The 21,314-nt window shown below is 38.1% G+C and overlaps 2 protein-coding genes across 3 annotated transcripts in view; both read right to left on the reverse strand.

Annotated features, from left to right (window-relative positions):
• Nucleotides 1–8,504, reverse strand: part of LOC107653172 (uncharacterized) — a 26,222-nt gene extending 17,718 nt beyond the window's left edge. Inside the window, exon 1 of one of the 2 annotated variants that reach the window (XM_016439820.1) lies at nucleotides 8,434–8,504. The gene's annotated coding sequence lies outside the window, so the exon portion shown is untranslated. Of the gene's footprint in view, nucleotides 1–5,724; nucleotides 5,769–8,433 lie in introns of those variants that run through there. The other variant, XM_016439821.1, reaches the window with a different exon arrangement.
• Nucleotides 8,505–12,856: 4,352 nt separating this feature from the next.
• On the reverse strand, nucleotides 12,857–20,379 carry LOC107653167 (BTB/POZ domain-containing protein KCTD6-like). Its single transcript, XM_016439812.1, has 3 exons — nucleotides 20,133–20,379; nucleotides 19,720–19,830; nucleotides 12,857–14,221 (listed from the first exon to the last, which is right to left on the reverse strand). The coding sequence occupies exons 2-3, from the start codon at nucleotides 19,744–19,746 to the stop codon at nucleotides 13,535–13,537; spliced, it is 714 nt and encodes a 237-aa protein (XP_016295298.1). The 5' UTR covers nucleotides 19,747–19,830; nucleotides 20,133–20,379; the 3' UTR covers nucleotides 12,857–13,534.
• Nucleotides 20,380–21,314: the final 935 nt, after the last annotated feature.

A 21,314-nucleotide genomic window follows, 5' to 3' on the forward strand; every position in this document is an offset into this window, starting at 1 on the left:
CTTAGCCTCCAACTCACACACTGGTGAGTAAAATCTGAGAATTTATTAGCAATTGGCTAATATTAGACATCATTTAATCACCCAGAGTGAAGATTTAGTCGCATATGTGAGTGATTTACTCGCAATGTAGAGGGTTGCTTGTATTTGTTGTCCAACAAAAGAGAATATAATAACCTTTTTACTCCACAACACCAGTCAAATGCTTCCTTTTGTGATCTGATGTGGCTTCTTGTCACAGAATGAGGCAAAAAAAACATTTCCTGGAGGGTGAGTTCCGCTACTTCTGTGAATGGATATGTGGATTTTCTGTGCGAGGGGTGCCCTCTGGCATCCAGTATGAATGAAACAGACATCATTTGTTTATAGTGCTAACAGCCAATCCATAATTTTTTGGGGAATTTTTATTTATTTATTTATTTATTGTTTAATAAGTATCGGTTCAGGCAGCGGAACCGTTTTAAAAGTATCGATTTGGCACCGGTATTAAAAAAAAAAAAAAAAAAGATATGCAACCCTATTTGGGACATGATACTCAATAAAATGTTAAAAAAGAAATCACAACATATACATCACTGAAATTACTTCATTATCATAGCAATAAAGAAAAATAAATAAACACCGTGGCGTCACCTGGCCACTAGGGTGGCAAAACCCTGACCAACAGTACTCCTATAGATCAAAGGTCTCAAAAAACAGACCAATTCATCTCTTTGTTTCATTCTTGGTTTGAATGGGCCTTACAAGACATCTGATTCTGAAGACACTCTGAATCACAAAAACCATCATCAAGAAGATGCCATTAGTGTAGAACTCAATATTAAGAGAGTTCAAGTGCAGAAGAATCAGATTTGTTTGAGGAGTTCACTCATTCAAAATGGACGACCAGACAAATACACAGTGGGACTGAAGGGCAACTATGATATCCAAATTCCTACTCACATTGCAACCAACTAGGGATGTAACGATTAACTGCGAGCCAGTCAAAAATCGATTCAAACATGTGACGATTCAAATCTGTTGAAATGCCAAACAAATCGCGATACAATGGGAGTAGGAGTTGATATGAATGTTTCTCTGAGGGGAACTGACTATCTTTAGAAACGTTTACGTGGTATTTTCTTTTCATCTTGCTTCTGAACAATGCATATTAAAGTAGTGTTCATAATAGCAGCGCTGCTTTGTTTACAGCGGTAACCCAGGAAACACTGTATCATTGCTGTTCATAAGCGCCACCTGCTGTCAGAGAGTGAATCTGCGTCTCATTCAGCTCGTCTGCGGTTTCATTCAAATGTTTTATGTAGTATAGTTTCACAAAACTTAAGTCAGACCATTCTGTTTTTGCTTCAAATTTCGAAATTATAGATTTTAGAATTTAGATTAAAAACTACTCATGCTGTATGTATGCTGCATCTTTGTTTGGATCATGATTAAAATCTAATTTTAAATGGAAAGAGCACAGACAAAGCCTTAGTTTGGTTATATTAAGAGATTTATTTTATTTGTGTAACTAACTTGTTTGATTTGGGGTTTGTTTTAAAATTTAAATTTAGTTTGGTTATATTTCAATTTCACAAAGAAACATGCATCAATAGCCTAATAAAATTACACCTTTTCATTTACTGAAAAATGTCTTCAATCTCATTTTGTAAAAAAAAATTGTGAGAAAATCGAATCGTGAAATCAAAATCGTGAATCGAATCGTGACTTGAGTGAATCGTTACATCCCTACAACAAACCAATCTTTTAAACCATGACACGTCGTCATCATCACATTGACCAAATAGGACTGTTTCACTCTTGGTGTGAAAACACCTTTCTTTCAACCATTTGGGGACAGTTTACACTGAATGTGAGATGAATCACTACCTACATCTGAAAGGTCTATTTACACCAAGAGTTATGAGTGTTTGCCGGGCTAAATGAAAACCAAATTCCAAAACCAAAGTCCAAAAGAAATGCACAAATTTATGCCATGATAATATGATAAAAGGTCTGGAAACATAAATGTACATCAAGTCATCTCCAAAAAAAAAATCTCCACACACCATGTAATATATGATAAAAGGGTGCAAAGACAACAACAATCCAAAGGTAATTGACAAAATGGCTGTCACTAAAATGCTTATCAGAAGTGGCTCACAAAACAGGAAGAAGTTATCTCATTGGTTGGCGGTTTTCTTTGCATGATCCAGAATTATTTTCTGTAAAAACAATAAAACACTGGATTATCAGTATGCAAATGTTTGCACCTGCTGCGAATGGGACCATTCACAAGTGTTCAGTCAGGACAGATTGCCGTTTACACCCAGTATTAGCATGTTGCAATTGTGTCTCTTTTGCCCACTCTAATTCTCTAAAGTTTATGTACATTTTTAGACACGGTTTGACCAGATCTCGAAATGTTATGGATCTTGTTTACACTTGTGTGTAGCCCCATTCAACAGAGACGAATGTTAATACTAGGTGTAAACAACCAATGAAGTACACTAGCTAAAAGACTCAGTCGTTTTTATCCACTCCATTCAATTTTCAAATGTAGATGAAGTTCACAAGTGAAAATTGGTTAAAAATCAGATTGTACGCTAGCTTAAAGGTTTTTTTTTCCGGGACAGCAATGGAGTTTCGCAAGTGTGTTTGTTTGTTCGAGATACTACGATACACGATACATGAGTACACGATATTATCCTGCTAATTTATGTAATTATTTACTTAGTTTCATTGCGAGAAAGTGAACCAACTCCAGCGTAAGGCTAAAAGCAGCCCAATGTTTTTAATATGACTGAATTTGTATTTAACATAACAAATTAATAGAAACATTGTAAATTACTAATTATAATGCTTACATTTCCTCAGTTATTCAAAAAGCAGCTACAGAAAACGAGCAAAGAATATTACATTACCAAAGAACATCATCACAAGCTCAGTCAAGCGCGAGTATATGCACTTTAAAAACACTCCCGTTAAAATCAGTGAATATACACTGTATGATGAATAAATCTCTTATACTTACATCGCATGTACATCTGCACTTTGTTGTTTATGAGGAGAGAATTTGTGAGTCAGAATTCAGTCAGTGCGCGCTGAACAACAGAACTCCGCTGTTTCAGTGATGACTCATCTGAACGCATCTGATTGGCCATTGCATTCATAAGCTCAGCATAATCGTGTGTGATTGGTTAGAACGCGCAATACTGTAAAAACGCAGAAAAATAAATATAATGCAACAAATAAGCCCTAATATTAATTAGATAGTAGTGGTCGTCAAAAGACCCGTTATTTCGGTACCAAGTCGGTACTAAAAAAAATGTAAACGTTACGGTACCAGGTTTTCTTAAGTGCCGGTGGTACCGAGTACCCGGTCAACCCGGTTCTTGATGCGCTAAACGAAAGCTATCCTCTTCCAGTGTTGCCAAGTCCGCGGTTTTCCCACGGAATTGTGGCACTTTAACACTGTTGCCGCTGGTTGTTTTTCATGTCCGCGGGTTGAAAAACGACCCCATTAACGTGATATTTAGCCCCTGGAATGCGATTTTTACCAGGGGAACCCCACCAAAACATGCATATCTGAAAAGTTATATTTTAGCTGGTGTCAATGATCTAATGTTGCATTTGGTCAGACTCAGCCCATTGCTTTACTGAAGTATATTATATTTTCCTCTTACAGCTGCAGACTGAGGAAGATCCTGAAACACACCAGCAACCCCTAAAACAGACAACAGTTTACAGATGTTTTTCAGTGGCAGCAGAAATATGACTCAACTTTTGGGTGAAACTTGTTTACTTTTTTCTTACTTTTATTACTTGTGGGAAAACTTTAAACACTTTTAAATAAGTATAAAGAATGGCATTGGTTTTGTACATTTAATTTTTGTTTAACGTTATTAATAAAAATGTTGTTCAATTAGCATGTTTTTGTGCTTTGCTTTGGTACCGAAATTGGATTTTCACTGGTATCGGTACAGAATACTGAAATTTTGGTACCGTGACAACACTATTAGATAGTATTACTAGCCTGATAACAATAATAATAATAATCGTCTTGCTATCGTCAAAGGCATCAGCCACAGGCAATATCTCTGTCTATCGTCGATACATGATACTATCGTCTATCGGCACAACCCTAATGCAACATTACTATATAGGTACTCAAGATTAACATGAGATTGGCCGACACTGTGTGTGTTATGTCCCCTTTAATGTGCATCCTTTGCTATTCGTTTATAGAATAGGGAATGTTTTAAAATGTATCGTAGACAACCTATTAGAGCCCAACCAGTATGGGTTTTTCTATTGGACTGCAGAAAGATACTAACTTTTCAATCTGCTACGTTACTGACTGTACTGACAAACTATGCTGACACCATGTCTGCACCTCAACAGGACGCGACAAAGCGACCGGTGAAAATCATTCGAACTTTGTGTCAGCACATCATAAATAAAACGAGGCATCAGTTTACTGCATCCAGTTTAGACAACATCACTGATTATAATTAGAGCCCGACCGATATGGGTTTTTTGGGGCCGATACCGATATTAGGGAGTAAAAAAAAAAAGGCCGATACCGATATATCGGCCGATATTCTTTGTGTATATTATAGTACAGTACCAGTCAAAAGTTTGGACACTTTCCCATTCGTGTGTCCAAAAATTTGACTGGTACTATATATAGAATACAGTATATACATAAACAGAATATATATACATAAACACATTTTTTGCAATGATCACCCCCCGGGATCGCTAGATCGGTCGGCGCCGGACCGCGAATTTAACCACCCGTAACTCCCGAACCCTGGGGGCCATCCACGCGGGGTTGGTCTCATTCGAAAGAGGGCCTCGAGACGTACACTCGATTCGCGTTCGAGAGGGTTCCTCGAGCTGAAGGGATCCCCCGAATTTGGTGCGGATTCGCCGCGCCATTACGGAGATATGGCCATTCAAAGTTTCAATGGTTTTCCATAGACTTAAGCTTTAAAGCGTTTCATCCAGGTCGCCAGTAGCAAACAATGGAGCGCGCTCTGCTGGACAAACTAAGTAATTACACCATTTCAAGCATTTTACCTGCATTATATGTTCTGTAAAAAAAATGTTCATATCGGCGGCATATTCGCCGATACATCGGCGACAGGCTCATATCAGCCGATAATATCGGCAAAACGATATATCGGTCAGGCTCTAATTATAATGGGTTCTATTCTACACCGGACACGAGCGGCGCAGCGCGACAAAATACAATAGAATTCTATTGTATAAACCGGTATAAACACATTGGCTGAGTGGCCGCGATCAGCTCCGGTGGCCGTAACACAGGCTTTAATGCACCACAGACGCGTGCCGTGATGAGCAGATCAGCTCTAGTCTCTAACGTCACTGAATCTGCTGTTAAACATGAACCATCCATTCATCATATCATCATGCAAAACTAAGAATTAGAATCATTGTAATGTGACGATCAAATATAGGTGCGGGTGGGTGGCGGGCGGATAATTTGAAGCAGCGGACTCGGGTGAAGTTTGAGCTCATCAGCGCATCTCTACACTACACTGACCTGATATATCGTCGACAGGCTCATATCGGCCGATAATATCGGCTAAATGATATATCGGTCGAGGTCTACAACCCATCACTCTAAAATTTAATTTTCCAAATGCAAATGCACATAATAAATGACTTCTTGAACTACAATTATCGGGGTATGAGAATGAATCAATAACTAGAACTTACAGGTCGGTGAGGTTTTTGTTAATTTGCAAAAATTCATACTGTAGTCCAGGGGTAGGCAACGTCGGTCCTGGAGTGCTGCTGTCCTGTAGAGTTTAGCTCTAACCCCAATCAAACACACCTGAACAAGCTAATCAAGGTCTTCAGAATTACTAGGGCTACAGGCAGGTGAGGTTTTTTTCAGGATTGGAGCTAAACTCTGCAGGACATCGGCACTCCAGGACTGACGCTGCCTACCCCTGCTATAGTCTGTCATCAACAGAATGTTCACCCTGGGTATGAATAGTTCCTTTGAAATGCACTGTTTCTGTTCAAAATTTTGTTTGTGGTTGAAGTCAGGGCTATTGAACTCCAGTCCTGAGGGCCACTGTCCTGTCGGGTTTTGCTCCAACCCTAATCAAACACACCTGAAAAAGCTAATCAAAGTCTTCAGGATTAGCTGCACATAAGAGGCAGCTGTGTTTGATTAGTGTTGGAACTAAACACTGCAGGAAATTACAAAGTATGCAAGCATTTCTAGGTATGAAAGCTAGTTGATGCATTTTACAAATAAGTGTTGCTTTTCCATCAATACCACTAGGGGTGCTACAGTGCTAACAATCTTTTACTGTCAATTTCCTCATTTGAGTCAATTATTGTCAGGGTGTAACAACTGATCGAAAAGAAACATGCTGAAAGTTGAAAGTTGCTAATTACCTGAAAAATTAAAATTTGGTAAATTGATCGTCCCTTTTGTACGGAGATTTTTTTACTGCCACGTCAAAACAACAGCACCCATTCAGTTTTCAACAGAATCACACATTCACGTCTACATAAAGTATGTTTTTTGCCTTAAAACGACCATGAATCCACTGTGTTTGCAAATGTAGTTCAGAAACACAACTTATTTAATAGAATGTAATGATTTTGCGATAAAGTGCTTTAACACATACATCGAACGTACATGTACCTACTGGAATCCACAAGTCGCAGAGACATCTATTTGTTATGAATAAATGTTAGCATTGAAGATATATAAATGTAATATTTTTAGAGTATTTATCATCTGTAACATCTAGAAAATGTAGCCTAGTTTTAAGAAAATAATTAGATGTTAAGAGCCGCTCACACTCAATGCACTCCTGCATTATAAAAATTGGGAGTGCAACACAAGGCGAGTTTAAAGGATTTTTATATGTGATTTATCAGAGGTAGCGACAGATTTTTCATATAGTGACGCACATCTGAGTGAAATTTTCAAAAAAGAATAAATGTTGGATGGTGACGTGGTTCTATCTATTGTTGATTGGATGAATGCAGGTGTGAATCAGAGTTTGGGGTCAATCGTAAGAAAGGGGCGGGGTTTAGGCGCACTAAACGATTTGAAGTTGTTTAACATAAATCACGAGAAGTCTATCATTTCATTGGAAGAAAAAATAAATAAACAGTCCTTGATGAATTGTTCACAATAAGATTAATTGCATTTAGAAAATACATAATTTTGTAAATTTCAGGTAAATTTATGTGAAATTTAATTTCATGCCGATCACTGTAATGTAAAGAGTCCATATTTTACCCAACCCCTTAATTCATGAGATCAGTCCTTTGTCTTAAAAATGACATTGACCCGCTTGCTGCTTTTCTAAACATCTAGCGCCTTGCTGTGCAAATGATGCGAAATGTTTCACAAAGGCCAACATAGCAAACGTTTACAGTGTGACAATATAAAATCATACAGATGGAACACAATAACACACACACTGTGTGAATAGTCTCTTAAAAAGACATGAAAGAGCACTTTTCATGACATTTACAATTTAGAGAAGTCAAATCTAGAGAAGTTGGTGTTTTTCAAAAATGTGAAGACGATTATTCTGAATAAGTAGAACGCATAATTTTAACATGTTCTTTAACAAACGTCGTGTAATATTGTTATAACTGGATGCTAATTAAGCTAATTCCGTCTAAAAACAAATTATTGTAAATTCGTAGTTCAAACTGATTTTATTTAGTTGAAAAGTAATTTGCCTAAATCGCAACAAGTCCAGCAAATTCGAACAATTTTACACAATCAAATTGAAAAATAGGCATGTCTTTTGTTTCATTTATTATTTGTAATGAAATCTGTACTTTACACCTATGTTTGTATTTAAATTCACAACAAATACATGAATACAGACACGTCTTTATAGTAGCTAGATCGCGCAGCGCCCCTAAACTGCGATACCGCACGAGGTTTGACGTAACCAAGCGCATACGAAAATACAGATCCAGTCTTTACACGCTATTTTAATCTTCCTTAGCAACCAAAGCGTTAAAACAGATCGAATGATATGTAAGATGCGAAGTGATACGGTGAAATCAGAGGTTTGTAGTCAATAATTTCGAACTATATTCAATAACATTTCAAATGGCGATGCAACACAATACAATAGAGGAACGTTCAGCTGGCGAAAAGGAGAGATAAACATTCGTCTGATACTTAGCGGTTGAACACTACCTCGCAACTGGACCGGATAAAAACGTTTCAAAAACAACAGACGTTTTTCAGCCCCACTTTGGGTGTCTAACGTTACTTGAGAAAAAAAACTAATACGCAAAAAGCCAGGCTAAAATGTAGTTGAAGCCATATACGGAGACTTTATGGCGAACCTGCTTTAAGTAAATGTCATACAGCTATAACACCGCGCTTCCTCCTCCAAATAAATACATAATTTTAAAATAATGTCTTACCTTTTACCGAGTCCCTTCTGAGTGCATTGAAATGAGAGCTGCCGAGCTCCCTGCCATGAAACAAAAATGGCTCTCAAAGCTTCAGAGGGCGAGAGTTTCGGAGTGGCTGACTGGAAGAAGGGGCGGAGCTATCGCGAAAATAGCTAGCTAAGGTTAAAAATTGTTTATATTAAGTGTAAAAGAAGAATTTCATGTTGTTGTGGACGATAGTCCAGAAATATATATGTTATAGAGAAGGAAAAACGGACCATTCAATTATTAAACATTTAATGTATAATATTAATAGTAATACACTCAAGAATCGTCATAAATAACTTGGTATACATATAACAAATATATATGTATATATATGTTTAATAAAAATATATAACAAAAGGGTGATTACATTTCTACAGGATTTGCAGTTTAGCAGTGGGGGATGGGCGATCAAGAGCCCAACCCCCAAAAATGGGATTGAAGAACATGCTCAACAACAATGATGGGAATGTTGGAATGTACAACTTTGTACTAGAAAAAAATATAAAGGAACACCACTTGACGTTGAACTTCCAAACTCGTTTTTCACAGATTTCACAGAGGTGTGGCTGAATGACATCATGTTAGCATGGCGCATCTCAGAGAGGTGATGACAATTCACTTTTAAGGAAATAAAATGCATCAAACTTTCCACAATATACAATAATAAAACCTCTTTAACCAACATTTGTAGATACTTATGAGTAAAACATGACAAATTATCCTCAATTTTGATTACAAGACCTGCACACAAAACCCTAATAGCACACGTACATCACAGAGATGTCTATTTGACGTCTGCATTTACATCTGCAAGATGTATTTTTTAGTGTTTGCTCATCTGCAATACGTCTATAGGACGTTTCCTATCAGATGTCAAATAGACGTTTAGAAAATGTCTTTAAGATGTTTATGATTTAGAATGTATGTAAAACTGACATCTTAAAGATGTCTATCAGATGTTTGTACACAGCAGATGCTTTCCAGATAAAGCGATCTTTAGCAGACATCTTGCAGATGTATGTGTGCTGTCTGGGAATACTACCATTGCATTGCTTATCCTCAACAGTTTGGTTGCTAGGAGATGTTTTTTGATGATAATGAACTGCAATGCTAATGGCAGCATTGCTATGTTGTTTCCTTAAAGATATTGGAACGTCTTCGTAGCCAGACGTTGGACATTTCAAGATGGAATATCCCATAGCTTAGAATGAAATATCTGAGTTAAACATTTTCTTTACATACAGTTTATTCTGGTAACATTTGGGCTATCTTGTAGTGTGGTATTAGTCAAATCAATGTGCCTTTATCTAGCTCATGCAATACTGTTGCTAACTCCTAGTGGCTTTATTAGATAGATGATCATAGCGGCCATATATAGTGCTTTCTCCTAATTTTTTTCACTTGTTCACTTTGGTTTGGAGGGACATCCTCCCAGTCCTCCTGATGGCGGCCATTTTATGATTTGGTGGATGGGTCAATGAGAGTCAACAAATTATAACATGTTCTGCAGTGAAGAAAGCTTAAATAATATAAACAAATGAACAAAGAACACAAATGCACAAAAACACATTTTAAAAAATCTCATATATTACAGCATTTGTTGAACTTTAGTGAACATGATGTATCTCTAAAGAAGCATTAGCACCTTAGCATTAGCTATCTTTGCAGGCATGTGGTATAGTTGCAGCTAAACCATGGCGGTGTTAGCTTTGTTGCCAGCAAAAGGTGCCCAGCAATGGCAGAAAGACATCATTGGTGAGGTGCACAACATTTAGTAACTGAGTTATTCAAATCATGTGGTTTGTTGAGGTGATCTGTCAATTTTCTGTCTGATCTGTCAATTAATCTGACTTTAGCTTGGCCGAAAATGGACAAAAATCTGTTCAATTTGTATTGAATGGGGAACTCAAGCTTTATCCAGAGACCAGAATATCATAGAGCCTTGGTAGTGGGCTATTTTTACTGAGGTTAGTGAGCAACCACCTAGCAACCATCCAGAGCACCCTAGCAACTGCATAGTAATGTGCTAAAATCAACCACATTGCAATGTCATGGCACCCAGCCAAGCATAATACCGGTGACATTTACACGAGCAAACACCACTTACCTTTTCTTCAGAAAAGCAAACTGCTACAGCATATAGACACAATATATTAGACAACACCAAAATAGAACTAGCACACAAAAACTCACACATTACCGGTAGACACCACTTTTAGCCCTGTTGAAAAAACCAGCATATGCTGGTTAGGTATGTTTTGACGCTGGGAGGCAGCTGGTCCTTTGCTGGTTTATGCTGGTCCTTTACTGGTTTAAACTGGTCCTTTGCTGGTTTATGCTGGTTTAAGCTGGTCCTTTTGCTGGTTTATGCTGGTCATGTGCTGGCAAAGGACCAGCATAAACCAGCAAAAGGACCAGCATAAACCAGCAAAGGACCAGCTTAAACCAGCATCCCAGCATCCCAGCATCAAAACATACCTAACCAGCATATGCTGTTTTTTTCAACAGGTAGATTTGTAGTAGAACCACATATCCTGAGTAAATTATCAATAAAAACACAATGACAAATGCTAGCTAACAAAAATATGCTAAAGCTGTCAGTCCTAATAGGCCATGCTACTTATTCTAGTAATAGTGAATCTTGATGCTAGTGGCCATTGTACAAAGCTTTTTTATTATTAATGATATATCAGTGGAAACGTGGCTAATTAGAGGGTGTCTTACGAGCCAGTTACCAGCCTCTTTAGTGGTTAATTAACATAATTCATTTCACTACTGATACTGTATTTTTCAATGTTAAAACTGCATGCATAAATAGATTATTTAAACAAGTTTCCCTATTTATCATTGATCGGACAAACACCCCTCACCCCAAACTTACACCATTGGTTGAGATATTATTGCTGTGCAACACCACTCAAACAAACAGACTGAAATTTCAAGTGGCACAGAAATACACACTGCAGCTTTAAGTGCCATATTCACAAAAAAAGAAGCACGTTTATAGATTTTCATAAATTTAAGACTATGACTAACATATTAAACATCCATAATACATATATAAGATATGCTGTTTTCAGCATCTTGAATAAGATTTTAATATCAATCTCAACACAAAAGATGCTAAAAGCCACTCCCATCAAAACCCACCAACCCCCCAAAAAGATATAAATCAAGTCAGGTCACCTTTATTTATATAGCGCTTTTAACAATACAGATTGTGTCAAAGCAACTGTACAGCATTAATTAGGAAAATAGTGTGTCAATAATGCAAAGTGACAATAGTAAACACTCATTTTTTAGTTAAAGGCAGTTCATCATTGAATTCAGTGATGTCATCATCCAGCTCAGTTCAGTTTAAATAGTATCTGTGCAATCAAGTCAACGATATCGCTGGAAATGAAGTGTCCCCAACTAAGCAAGCCAGAGGCGACAGCTGCAAGGAACCAAAACTCCATCGGTGACAGAATAGAGAAAAAACCATGGGAGAAACCAGGCTCAGTCGGGGGGCCAGTTCTCCTCAGACGAAACCAGCAGTTTAATTCCAGGCTGCAGCAAAGTCACATTGTGCAGAGGACTCAACTGGCTCCTGTGGTCTTGTCCCGGTGGCCGTCTGAGACAAGGTCTTTACTGGGGAACATCTAGGTTATGATCAGTGATCATATCATTTACAAAAAGTGCTTTCGTAGAAAGGGACCTGATATTCAATAAGCCAAGCTTTATCATTTGTTTATCCATATTACATCTGTTTTTTATTTGTTGAACATAAATTAAATTATGTTTTTTGTATTTTCTAGTTCGGGGAACAGACACAGTCTCTATAGTGTGATATGTAGGTGAAAGAGTTTCTATGTGCTGAGAATTAACTGATTTCTGTGACATGAAGCGGCTAGCAGACGGTCGGTTTAGCCAGTCTGTCTGCTTCCTGACCTGGGCCCCAGTTAGTCAAGTACAAACTCTAAGACTATGTGCCATATTTCTACACAGAAGAGCTGCACCACCCCAGGAGGGATGAAGACCATCTCTTTTCAACAGGTCAGGTCTGCCCCAAAAACTCGTCCAATTGTCTATATAAGTAAATATATTTAGATAATCCAGTTATTATTTATTCAGGTTATTGCATTTGAAAGAGTGCCACCAAAAGTCACTTATAAATATTCCATTAGAATAATCAAATTAATTCCAATAATAAAACAAAAGGTTCTTCCAATGAAATGTTATACAAAGAAATCTACAGAAAAACACACAATGTATAATGAAAGTCTTGTTTTTAATGTGTAGGTCAAATTCATTACACACATGAATTAACTCTTTCAATTTCATCTGGGTTTTCAAACCATTTAATGGATGCTCTCAGCTTCAAAGACGCAAACCTGAGTCTTAAATGCATTTTGAGCCTAAAATGAATTTTAAATGGGACATTAACTCCAAAATTTGGTCTGGCCAGCTGATCATAAGAGGTATTGTTTTGCTCAAAGCTTTAGGCCACAAAACATATTGAGCAACATGCAAATTACATCATTTTTACATATCTCAAAGGGGGAAAATATTACTGAATCAATAATAGTGCAGATAGCACAGAATCATGCAAACCATTTACAGTTTATGGGCTCAATCACAAGACAAAATATCTGCACAAATACTATAAATACAACTGAATACTGTATATTTAACACTGATGCAATATATATAAAAGTTTCTGATTTAAAGGTTGCATAAATAGATTTGACAATCAAGAAAGAAATTCGAGTCAGTTTTTCCAAGTATATGCGGTATATAGTACTTATAGAAATTGTTCAGGTTCCTTTCACCCATAAACATCTGAAGTGGGTGAGAAGGCGCATAAAACACTATAGGACAAAATACATACAACAGAAAACATTTTAATTGTGTTCATTATTGGTTACCCTGAACCAGGATCTGCAGTGGAGATGTGGTGCATTCAAGTAATTTGGAATTACCTTAATTATAAGTTCACAGGTATTAAAAATCACTCACATCTTTGTTAAACTCGTAATTTCTCAAGTTGCTCTGAATATTACCAATAAATATGGTTAATATTCAGACATCAATGCAGCATCAATCAGTCCTCAACCTTCTGCGCAACTCTACAAAACGTCCAATGATGTTCTACTGTATTCTCATTGGCGCGTTCACTCATGTGATGCACCCGCATGTTGCGAATCGTGAAGCCTTGCTTGGAGATGTACTCTACCAGATGCACCCGAAGGGAAACCTCTTGGTGGTAGTCACATGGTCCAAAGGTAAAGGACATTTGAAAGTCTCTGGTGTCCATCATGTGTTTATTCCATCTGGTGAAGTTGTTGGAGATGCCTTCGAGTAGTGCATGAACTTTGGTGGTGACGGTGAGTTGGGTGATAATGACCGCCACCGGGTTTGAGTACTTGGACAGCTTACGAGTACTTGAAAGTTCTACCACTTGCTCAAAAGTGTCCAGTGGATAAAGGGGTTTGGTGTCTCCTAAACACTGGATCAGGGGCTCTATCTGATAGAAGTCTGCTTCCTTCCGAAGGAGCTCTGTTTCTTTGAAGTCACATGGTAGCGTCAGTTTCGAGGTTCGTAAAAAATTTAAGATGTAACGGAATAGAGGACCATCTCGATCTATAAAATAGTTGCCTTGGGCGTCTCGTGTGGTGGGAAAGTCACCACGAAACATGGCGCCCAACATAGAGTCTGGATAACGCTGGAGGGTGGAGAGTGACGTGGTGTACAAATGGCCGCCAACGTTTAGGGTAACCATATCCATCATCTACAACAAAGAAGAACATAAACATAACATTTTGTTCCTGCTGAGAATGTCAAGAAGGTACTTGTACTAATACAACAAACACTCAACCATTTCCTGCTATGAAGACCATTTTAGACCAAGATGAATTGCCATGCAGGTCCATTGATTTGGTGCTGTTCTAGTTGGTGAACCATCAAACCCATGCTGCTCTCCAGCAGAACTTCAACCGGCTTGGTTTTTCTAGTAAACTGGTTTACCAAAGAAGACTTGCTTGGGTCCATCCTTGTAAACAACATTTGCTGCTTTCAGCAGCATTGACAATACCCTTAGGAACATTGTTTTCTATGGGAAACTGAGCTTCAGGAAGTATGGATTGTATGGTTTAAACCACCACATGAAATGTTTTCAAATTCAACCCTGTTCTTCATAAAATCTTGGTCTCAGACAAAATGGACCACTGGGATAAGACAAAATGGCCAACCCTCCAGGCATTTTTCTTTTCCTTTTTGAGTCATTGGGGGTCCTGTTCTTAAGGTGGCAAGCATCTATTTAGTAATGCCCTAGAAACTACCCAGAACACCCTAGCAACTGCCCAACAACAGTTTAGCATCCAGCCTGACCAATATTTAGGGAAACTGTATCCATCATCTACAACCAAGAAGAACATAAATAGTTGATGTTCAAAGCATTAAAGATGCATTTTGTACCTGCTGAGAATGTCAAGATGGTACTTGTACTGATATGAAAGACCAGTTTTAGACCAACAAAAATCTCCATGTAGATCCATTCATTTGGTGCTGTTCTAGTTGATGGACCATCAAAACCAAGCTGTTCCCAGCAAAACTTCAACAAGCTTGGTTTTTCTAGCAAAGCTGGTTGACAATAGAAACCTTGACAACAACATTTGCTGCTTTGGCAATACCTTAAGGAATACAGGTTTCTATGGAAATTCTAGTATGGTAAACTGAGCATCACACCAGTAGTATGGTAAACACCACATGAGATGTTTTTGAATTCAACCACAAATGCTTACTCTCAGACAAAATGGACCACTTAAAGGTGCAGTATGTAATATTGACAGCAAGCGGTTGAAATAGTTACTGCAGTCCAAATTCAAAATATTGTCTAGAGTTGTTTCTCCCACCCCCTCCTCCTCAGACTCGACACTCACATGGGGTTGTCAAATTGAGGACACGGAACAGGAATGAGCCCAACTGACAATGGAAGGCGACAAGCCTCACACAGTAAGCTGATGAGATGATTTATCTGCATTTTAACATGCCTCTGGTCATAGGGATTTTTCGATGGATGCCAAGGCTTTTTATGTCAGGTAGAATCTGTGACCCAGTTTGTTTGCTGGCTTCCATGGCTGCAGTACACTGTGTTTTCCGCCAATTGGCAACCTGGGGTACTGAGATACTATTGGGTAAATTGACAGTGGACAGAATCACACTAAGTCTATGTTTACACTAGTGCATTTTCATTTTAAAATGCATAACCTTTGCTACGGTTACGCCTGTCGTTTACACTACCCCAGCGTTTTCGACCCTCGAAAATGGAGACTTTAGAAAATGCTGCAAACCCCATTTTATTTTGAGAACTCTGGGGTTTCGTTTCAGTGTAAACGGACCAAAACAGAGACTTTTGAAAAATGATGGCATCCACATTCACTCTGCATATCCTTGTCGACCGTGTAAACAATAACATCATGCTCATTGTTGTACCTGCATGAATGGTCATGTAACATTAGGGCTGGGACAATAAATCGATGCATCGCGATTTGTGGATCGATTCTGATATTTTTGGAATGCATCGGGATTCTCTCTCAAATCGATTTTGAGCTTAGTTTTTAACAGCAGATGGCGCTCTAGGCTAGTTTTTAACCGCACACTCAAATGCTCAGGAAGAAGAGTGCTTGTGTGTTTGGCTGAGTAATGTAAGTGGTTAAATGTACTTGCACATCGGCTTTTAAGCTTTTATGATGCGAGATTAATGTAAACAGCCCACTGTGAACATCCTTGTAATTCGCTTCAACCTTTTCGAACTTTATGAATGATTATTTTAGGTTCAAATGGTGCGTGTGCTAGGAACTGGAAGCAAGCAGAATACGGCTATTTCTAAAGCACGCAGTGCCATCTGCTGTTAAAAACTAAGCTCAGAATCGATTCAAGAGAGAATCGCAATGCCTTCGGAAAATCTCAGAATCGATGCAGAATCATTTCTTGATTCGTGATACATCGATTTATTGTCCCAGCCCTATGTGACGTGTTTTCGGTTGTGTAGTGTGGACGGAAAATGTTTCTGTAACGCAGTGAAAACACAAGTGTAGATGAGGATCATTTTCATTTTAAAACGCACTAGTGTAAACAGACATTCCGACACAAAACGCACATTTTAAAGTAGAATAACTGGCTATAGCATTGTTTTTCGGAGAAACAAGTATGTGAACTTAGCAGGTTTCCTATTTATCTGCAAATGTATTACGGTATTTTTATGCTTTAGTACATTAAAAAAATTACAATACAGCACCTTTAAAGGGGGTCGCACACCGGATGAGAAGCACAGCACCGCGCCACGTATAGAACAATAGGTATCACACCGGACGTGTCCAAAACAGTTAATCTAATCACCAAACAGGCAAAAGTTCACTTCAAGAGTGAACAAAATTGCGTCAATGAGTTTGAAGTATGGTGTTTGCCAAAACAGAGCAAACAGAAACAGAAAGGGCATTCTATGTTACAACAGCTCTCTGGCCACGTTCACACAGCAGCAGAATACGGTTGTCAGTCCTATATTTGAGTCCTTAATATGGTTATGTTCACACACAGTATGGTTATTTACGGGCGTGACAACCGCATTCTGTAACTGAACTCACACCTGTAAATTTTCAGGACTCACAACAGCATTCTCGGAAAACCCACACTGTGTGAATGGAACAGGACTGGACAACTAGTTGTCTGTCACGTCATACAGTGCAAGAGAGAGCCGCTCTGCTGCACAAACCCGTGTTTACCATGAGTTGCGTGTTTTCATGTGTGGCTTCAGTAACTTACAGTGACGAAGAAATGAGCTGTGTGTCATCTGAAAGTTTTAGATCCATCTCCACCGGAGCTGCTCCCGTCAGTTTTGTGTTCTGCTCGCGACTCATATGCTCCGCTCTCCACCCAAAATATAAAATCTGCTGTCAGTTAATGAAGGTTTGACAGATGAACTTGCGGCTCAATTGGACTCTTGTCGTGTCAGAAAGTGATAAGAACTTCAGTTTTATGGACATTGCCATCTTTTATTTTACTGGTCACTGTTGCTGTTGTTACTGGTAAGGAATACGGGCTTGACTCCCCTTGCACGTTCATACAGACAGTATTCAAGACGCTACTGTAAGTTGCTGTGTGAACGGGACATTTCGAGACTCACAACTCTAAATGCGGTTGTCAATCCCAAAAACTGACAGTGTGAACGTAGCCTCTATATAAAGTGTACAGACTTTATTCAAGCCACAGAAAGACAAACGTTTTGCTGAAAAATGCACAATTCACAATCTTACAGCCTAAGAAGAAGACATTATGTACATTAACAATCATTCTGGACAAATATAATGTGATTTTATGGAAAATTATGTAAGTGGCGTTCTGTGGCACAGCAGGATTTTGAACAATGTCCTGAGTCGTAGCTGGCCACCGCAGACAGATGCTGAATGGCTCCGCCAATGTGCGTACACTCATAAAAAACAATGTGTTTGAATTGTAAATTCAAAGCAACGGGGCGCTGCGCTTCTCGTCCGATGTGTGACCCCCTTAAGACAAAATGGCTGACCTTTCAAGCCGGTTTCATTTCCTCTTTGAGATATTGGAGGTCCTGTTTTTTAAAATGGTAAGCAACTGTTTAGTAACACCTTAGCAACTACCTAGAACACCCTAGCAACTTTAACAATGTCTTGAAAACTACCAACAACCTAGAAACCACATAAAACACTCTAGCTCCTGCATAGAAAGCATCCAAACTGTATATTAGCACTGGAATACGGATTCCCAAACTGATAATTTAAAAAAGGCAAAAAAACTATCAAAAAACAAATAAACAAACAAACAAATAAATAAAATTGTTTGTTCTAAATATTTTATTTGTTTGTTTTTGTAAACAAATATTTGCTTGTTTTGGTTAATGTGAACATTAACCAACATTAGATATCCACGAACAAGCAAATGTGTTGTTAAATAAAAATAAAATACATCACATTAAAGGGTTAGTTCACCCAAAAATGAAAATTAGCTTGTGTTTTACTTACCTTCGAAGCATCCTAGGTGTATATGACTTTCTTCTTTCAGACGAATCCAGTTGGAGTTATATTAAAAATTGTCCTGGCTATTCCAAGCTCTATCATTGCAGTCAGCGGGTGTTGCAGTTGAACAGTCCACAAGTCGTCAAATAAAGCTCGCGCATTCATAATAAAACGTGCCGCAGATGGCTCCGGGGGATGAATAAAGGCCCCCTGTAGCGAATCCATGAGTTTTTGTAAGAAAAATATCCATATTTCAAACATAATAAACACTTTTCTCTCACTTCCGTTATCTGTCATACGCGGATCCGTTCCGGCGGAAGGCATATGACGTATGCGCAGCACGCGCGCCTCTGAGATATGCTAGTCTCGCGAGTTTGTTTAATAGGAGCAAAGGAAGCAAAGTTTCCTAACTTTAGCAAAGGAAAACCAGTCTCCTCTTGGTTTATATCAAAATCCTCCAACATTTTTCTTTGCAAATCCTCAGTTTGTACTTCTAATTCGTGACCGGCGTTTTGTTTTGTTCTCTCTCTCCGCATTCGTCCCTAACCACGTAACGTCTTACGTCATCCGCCGGAACTGCTTCAGTGTATGACAGTCAGCGGAAGTGAGAGAAAAGTGTTTATTACGTTTGAAATATGGATATTTTTCTTACAAAAAATCATGGATTCGCTACAGGGGGCCTTTATTCATTCCCCGGAGCCGTCTGTGGCACGTTTTATTATGAATGCTTTATTTGACGACTTGTGGACTGTTCAACTGCAACACCCGCTGACTGCAATGATAGAGCTTGGAATAGCCAGGACAATTTTTAATATAACTCCAACTGGATTCGTCTGAAAGAAGAAAGTCATATACACCTAGGATGCTTCGAGGGTAAGTAAAACACAAGCTAATTTTCATTTTTGGGTGAACTAACCCTTTAATATTTTAGATCAAAAGGGTTGGCTGACAAAAATATTTTGGAATTCTTGCACTAGAATATCATAGAGACATGGTAGTTTGGTAGTTGACCACTGATTTATATAATGTTCTCTATTATAGATAATAATAGTGGAGTTGACTCTTTTTACATATCCTAGCAACCGCCTAGCAACACCTTAGCAACCACCTAAAACACCTTTTTTTTCTTTAAAAAAAAAAATCTTGCTTTCTGCACATTATTTCTGTTTTTGTACAGTAAACAATGCGGACACTGTTTTGGGTTAAGTGCCGCTGCTTTATTCTATCCGTTTATATTTACCATGTGTGTCCAGTCTCCATTCTCCATGTGGCCAATTGTTCCTCTTCAATGATGCGATGAATGACGCTCTCTGCAGCCTTTATGAGGTATAAACACTTCACCTGCAGTAAACTAAAGAAATATACAAAACACTTTACAGTTTAGACAGCATATTCAAGTGTAGTAGTGATGAATCACCATGGAAACATTTATCGTGAAACGAATGACGCATGTGAAGGGTTTCCCAGCAATTTTTGCAACGTCTCAAAAACAAAGAAGAAATGTAAAGGTAACTAGCTACGAAACGCAGCAATCTATCGATATTGAAGAAATTATTGATGATAATCAAAGATGCATGGTGTAGCACGCGCAAAACAAATGCGTAATCAACAGTCTATCGCATAATATGAATAAAAACCGATTACTTATATTACCTCGTTGCAAATACGTTTTCTTAGGAATCTTAGTCTCTCCTCCTCGTCCGATGGACTTCAGTTGTTTCCTCTTGTCCAAAGCATCAGCAATACGGAGGACAGGGGTTTAAACACGGATAGTTTGCTTTCCTCGGGGGGCTTTCATGATTTTTCCAAAATGTAAGAGCAATTTGAAAGCCTTATATTCTAAAGAGAATCGGTTGCTTGAGTAAAGGCTGTAAAATAGCTGTGATGTGGATTCACAGAGCAGGACAGATGAGGGACATCAGTGTGGGATGAGCGGAAATGACACACCCACGAAACAAGCCCCGCCCATTATGCAAATCTCCGCCCTGTCTGCCTTTGTAACGTGTTTATCCAAAACACTTAAATCAGCAGAACTTATACTATGATCCTGACAAGTGTAATGTACTATATGAGTATTTCTTTTGTCAGATTTCAAACAGAAAACAAACAGATTTCAACATTTTCTCTTTTTGTTAAAAATGTCTCTTTTATTTACATCTTTCTACTTTATTTCTGCTTTTTAAATGCCTTTTTAGAATACCTTTATTGTAATATTGTATATTCTGAAAAATCTATCGTGGTTACACTTTTAAGTTCTACATTATATTTGAGTAAAATAAACATAAAACATTACATTTCTGTGAAAATAATCATCAACTTATAAACAAATAACAACTATACCTCAACTGTGTCATAATTTCCACCATAAACACTGATTTCATATAAAACTGAAATCTAGGGGTGCTCCGATTGATCGGGCACCGATCATTATCGGCCGATAATCGCTTTGGGATGTTTGATCGGTGGTCTCTAAAAAGGCCGATCTCAAAAAACCGATCTCAAGCTGATGCACCGTCTCAGTCTCTGTCTGGCGCGGGTTAAATAACTATAATGCTGAAGGTGAGTTACAATTCATATTTCTTCATTAAATAACATAGAGTAATTTGAAAACTTTCTGTAAGACATAATTTCACAAACAGCGTGAGTGAATCACCGCGCCGATACCGAGTACCGATACCAATATTTTATTGCATTTGTACATTTTTTAAATATTGGGTACAGAAACCAAAAGAGTATGTATAATGTTAGTTGGTTAACTTAATTTATCAAACAGATACAGTCAAACCAAAATTTATTCAGACACCTTCAACATTTCTCACATTATCACAGTTTATT

The sequence above is a fragment of the Sinocyclocheilus anshuiensis genome, unplaced genomic scaffold (genome assembly GCF_001515605.1).
Source record: "Sinocyclocheilus anshuiensis isolate Anshui unplaced genomic scaffold, SAMN03320099.WGS_v1.1 scaffold211, whole genome shotgun sequence".
NCBI lineage: Eukaryota > Metazoa > Chordata > Actinopteri > Cypriniformes > Cyprinidae > Sinocyclocheilus > Sinocyclocheilus anshuiensis.

Coding starts and splice junctions, on each gene's coding strand:
- LOC107653167 (XM_016439812.1), bottom strand. CDS start 19,746: ATGGAGAATGGAGACTGGACACACATG. Junction 14,222..19,719: donor ATGGAGACTGGACACACATG/GTAAATATAAAC, acceptor TCTTTGTTGTAG/ATGATGGATATGGTTACCCT.